The sequence below is a fragment of the Etheostoma cragini genome, chromosome 5 (genome assembly GCF_013103735.1).
Source record: "Etheostoma cragini isolate CJK2018 chromosome 5, CSU_Ecrag_1.0, whole genome shotgun sequence".
Classification (NCBI taxonomy): domain Eukaryota; kingdom Metazoa; phylum Chordata; class Actinopteri; order Perciformes; family Percidae; genus Etheostoma; species Etheostoma cragini.
The window spans coordinates 25,468,928-25,473,841 of NC_048411.1; the positions used below are offsets into that span (position 1 = coordinate 25,468,928).

The 4,914-nt window shown below is 36.8% G+C and overlaps 1 protein-coding gene across 1 annotated transcript in view; it reads right to left on the reverse strand.

The window, feature by feature from the left end:
• Positions 1–2,675: 2,675 nt before the first annotated feature.
• Positions 2,676–4,914, reverse strand: part of ppil2 (peptidylprolyl isomerase (cyclophilin)-like 2) — a 27,641-nt gene continuing 25,402 nt past the window's right edge. Inside the window, exons 19-20 of the mRNA XM_034872859.1 lie at positions 4,397–4,539; positions 2,676–2,929 (exon numbers count right to left, since the gene is read on the reverse strand). Of these exons, the coding sequence (XP_034728750.1) occupies positions 2,827–2,929; positions 4,397–4,539 (246 nt within the window). The 3' untranslated portion in view covers positions 2,676–2,826. The remainder of the gene's footprint in view (positions 2,930–4,396; positions 4,540–4,914) is intronic.

Here is a 4,914-nt window from a genome sequence, read left to right on the forward strand (position 1 = left end):
GCACAAAAGTATTTTGTAAAAACATTCAGAATATGGATAGGAACAAAACTGGAAAGTTTAGTGGAGATTTCTGATTGTTATTATTTTTATTAATTTATTGTTTTGAGTTTATGAAATGTTTTCTTTCCTCGTTTATGTTCCTCTTTTTCGTAAAAAGTTAATTTGAAAATGATTTTGGGTATGAGGGAGGAAGTTCAAAGTCATAATTGGTCAGCTGGTAGATTTCACAATCACATACGCGATGGGATAAAAACAATCTTTGTACTTATACCCAGTCCGTTTTGCATATGTAAATAGATTGTCAAGTGTTTATTATTATTAATTTATCGTCTTATTGGTTGTCATTGATTTGTTTTTTTTATTTCCTGTCCGCTGTTCTGTTCTTTACATATTGAAAATAAAATCAATCAAAAGAACTAATTTTGAAAAACGGCCTTTAAAGATACAGTATATAATTATTGTATTACATATAAAAATTCCGTAAATAAATAAAGTAAATTTCGGAGAAATGGGTAAAGAAAAAGAAGTAAATGTGTATGTTGGAAATATGTCTTCTTACCAGTCTAAAAGAACGAAGGTTATGGAAGGGAAATAGCCCAAATTCTTTAAATTGACAAGTGCATGAAAAAACTTAGTGTCTCGCCTTGAGATGAACAAAAATGTAGCAGTGTGGCTTCTTTCTAGTGTCCAAACAATGCAGGAAAGAGGAAATCAAAGCATTACACAGATAGTTTAGAAAACTCGAAAAAGAAGGTTTCTGAAAAAGTTACATGACCACGAGCTAAGAACTATAAGGTTGGTTCTTAAACTTGGCTCTAAACAACAAATCCCTGTAATTAATCTCCGCCTTTGACCCACTGTCATGATGGAGGACGCTTAACAAGAAAAGGGGGGTAAAGAAAATGAATAAATATATAATAAATATAATACAGTCCAACACAAGATTTAAAATTACCCCAAAACTTTACCAAAACCATTTAAAACAAACTACAGGTATACCTGATGAACTGGTAACTGTATTAGCATCCATGTGAGTCCATTACGTAAGCAAATTACTGTCTGAAGTTACTGATTGCTTGTCACTCCCCAGTCTCAAGTCACCCACCTAATGCATGCAAGAACCACAGACCTCAATTATTCATTAAATCATTGACTTACAGCCTGCTGGAATTCATATTATGCTGCTGTGATGACTGGACAGTTGAGAAACCACTGAGAATGACGTCCCCATCACACCAAGGCTCAGTTTTAGAACTCCATGTGTGAAAAGGATTTTGTCGCTCTGGAACTTGAGTTTTGGAGGGTATTGACTTTATTTTCCACCTCCTGTATACACAAAGCTTTGGCTCGCTCAGGCAGCAGAAACACACTAAAGGACACTCAAGGGTGTATTCATTCAGGTAAAAGCCCAAAGCTTGGCAACTGCTGCCAAGACCACGGCTAAATAATGAGGCCTGAGTGGAGCAGCATTAGGGCGATAACCAAGCATCCAATAAATTATGTGTTATGTGACACAAGGGTGCTATCACCAATACAACCGTTTCTCCTACGCAACACGGACCCTAAAAGGAATAATCCCACACACCTTCATGCAATTACGGGCCTGTCTGAGACCATGAAAGCTTTAACATTTGCTGCTCAGGAAACCTGGGCAAACATTTCAGTAATAGATAGAAAAGAGATGTGTTTTTTGAAAATGTACTTTATGGTCATGGTGGCCATTTTATATTTTGTATGGTACTCTGGGCTTGTTTAACTCAACATGGCATCACATATACAGTAGTTCAATGTGTTTTTTGATGATTTCTCTCTTCCAGTTTGTAGATAGATAGATGGATAGATAAAGAAAACAAATCAAAACAATCCAATGCAATATTCAGTGAAGAACCAGAGAATAACCAGACCACCAGCGTCGACATAAAGTGACCAAGCTCAAGATTCTTTTTTTATTGTGTGGGCCACTTTCAATTTGTCACAATAACTAACCTTTTCTGTGGAAAACTGTGCTCAATGATTATGGATACGTGACAAGCAAACCCATTAAAGTCACTTGGGAGTCGAGCCAAAGCAAAAAATTGGCTCAGTGCTGAAACGGCTGCATGTTGTCATTCTTCACCAGAAAATAAACACAGTCTAGTGTTGGGTGTTCATCATGTTCACATCTTCTGATTATACCATCCTGGACCAAACATTGATCAACATATTTTTGTCCTGGACAGTTTCATCAGAAGGTTTGAGCCACCACATTGATTAGACTATTTTAGATGATCAAGATGATATTAAATACATTTTACACAGTTTAAGATATCTTTATACTGCTGCGTCCTTGCACCAAAACTGTTACTACATTGTACTTAAAGCCATGTTGAGTTTAGTTTGACCATTATCACAGGTTTATGAAGACAATTGTCATTAAAAAAACTATTTTGCTGTTACAATATGATTCCAATACTAAATAGACCACATTTAAAGTAGACAAAATGTTTGTTGTAGCAATAACGCATCAACACTAAGCAGACCACACACACTTTAAAAGAGACTAAGAGTTACAAAATAAACCCAAGTTTAAAATTGCAATTATGTAAGCTTTCATTCAAAGCTGGAAACTAACACTAACATATGAAAAACCCACTGGGTCTTTGAAGGAAGACTTATAAAATGAGATTACAACGCTCTCTTTGTAAAAAGTAACTTTAATCGTTTCAAGAGATGCAACACTGCTGAGCGACGATAGACACATGTATGTATGAATGGAATTAAATTTTGCTCACGCTCAACCAGAACAGTAAAAGAATTTGAGACTGGTAAATGCTGAACGTGTCGGTGCTACCAGGAGCTGAAGTCTCCGAAGCTGGCCTTGCCTTTGGACTTCTTGGGCACTGCTCCGCTGGTGGACGGCCCGCTTTCATCTTTAGCAGCCGGACGTTTTCTGTGGGAGAAGAACATAATATCACAGCCAGCTGTTGAACCTTCTCATAACTCTATTCTTTGGAAATCATGTAGATTATGCCTTTGTTTAATACAGTACACAAGTCCGTCAGATACCCTCTTCAGGGAAAAAATGCTATTTCTGATGCTATTTTTTCTTTGATCAGACATAAAACAGGATTATAGTTTAAACTGCATATTATTAAGTGTATAATTTCCATCCTGTATTTCTCTATTGATCCGAATCATCTGGGAAATGCCACATCTCATACACATCTATAATTTGTACTGCTAACCTGTTTACATTTTTGGCACACACTTTTATTTGGTATTTGCACCCTAACTGTGAGAGTCTTACTCTACTGCAATATTGCTGCAGAAAAATTTCCCAAGGGCTAAATAAAGATCTATGTTATCTTAAATGCACAAATGAACAAGCATTTTCCCACGGACAAAACCGTAAAAAGACCATTAATGACTGGAGAAAATAGATGGACTGTTATCTGGGAGCATTAATCCTGACACGCTCTGTGAACGTAATGTGATGACAGGAGAAGTATACAATTGGATACAAAGTTAACACAACGTTATACAAAGTTACGTTCTGAAGATAAAACGCAAAGAGAGAAAAACCACTAGCACAATTACATCCTAATGCACACTTAGGCCAAAGTGCAACATTTTATGTTCAGTTAATGCACCTCCCTTTTGCATGACCGTAATTTCAATATTCCCACAAATGTTGTAAAGTTAGACATTGTGTAAAGTGTGTAAGATGAAACTTATTTCACCTTTGTGAACACTAACTAAAACAAACAAACAAAATAAAAGCCCTAGGACCCTAAGGAATTTAATATTGCAAAGAGACAAGAAGCTAATTTCTTTCTCATCATATTTTACATTTGACAGAGATTCTTTTGAACAGTTAACTAAAAGTACAAGTGCAATTTGTTCCAAATACTGTGGCAACACCACCCAAAACAAGTGTTGTCAGACATGAACGTAAAAAAGAAAAAAGAAAAACTAAAATGAAATATGTTGTAATATCACATAAAAACAACACTATATACCTGAACTCAGCAATATATGGTCTCAATAATAAACCCGAATTACCCCCGTGGGGAAAATGGGTAATCTTCTACATAATTAGCAATTCTGCACACTATGTTTCTGCTTGTCTTGTGTCGCTTTATAATCATGTTTCATCATCCACTCATTACTGTCCAGTTCTTCAAGACACTTACACAGACACTATGAGAAAATAAAAATAGAATGGTTGTGTGGACTCCTGATTAACTTTTTAGTCCAAAATCTGCCTGGTAAGTGGAACATACATCCTTCTAGTGTTTTGTGTGTGTGTGTGTGTGTGTGTGTGTGTGTGTGTGTGTGTGTGTGTGTGTCTACTACAGCTGAAGCAGAGTGTGGTTTGTTGAATAGTAAATCAGTATGCGTGTGTGTGTGTCCTTACGTTGTAGCAGGGTTGATGTATTTCCCCACGCCTGCTTTGAAGGTCTGAGGCGCCTGCTCCTCCTTAGCTTTTTTCCGGACGATGCTGGTCTGCTGCCTCTCCTCCTCCTCCCTATGCAGCTCCTTTTCTCGCTCTGCTGCAATCTGAAAAACACAAAATCATATAAATCCCAACAACTAAAGCCCAGATCAGAAAAGACACAGGCTAACGCTCACACCCCAGGACTACATGATCAGTAATTGTTTCTTCAAAGCTGACACTTGCACTGTTCAATGAGGATCATATTTACAAGAGAAAAAAACCTTTAACACCGACAGTAGACCTGACGTTGTTCCAGAGTTTAATGTATAATGGTTTTACCTACATAAAATACAGCCACATTTTTGTTGTGTTTGCTCTTTACGGTCAGCTGAGATGTTTCTATACAACTTCTAACCAGGTAGCTATATACAGTGGGTACGGAAAGTATTCAGACCCCTTTAAATTTTTCACTCTTTGTTTCATTGCAGCCTTTTTCC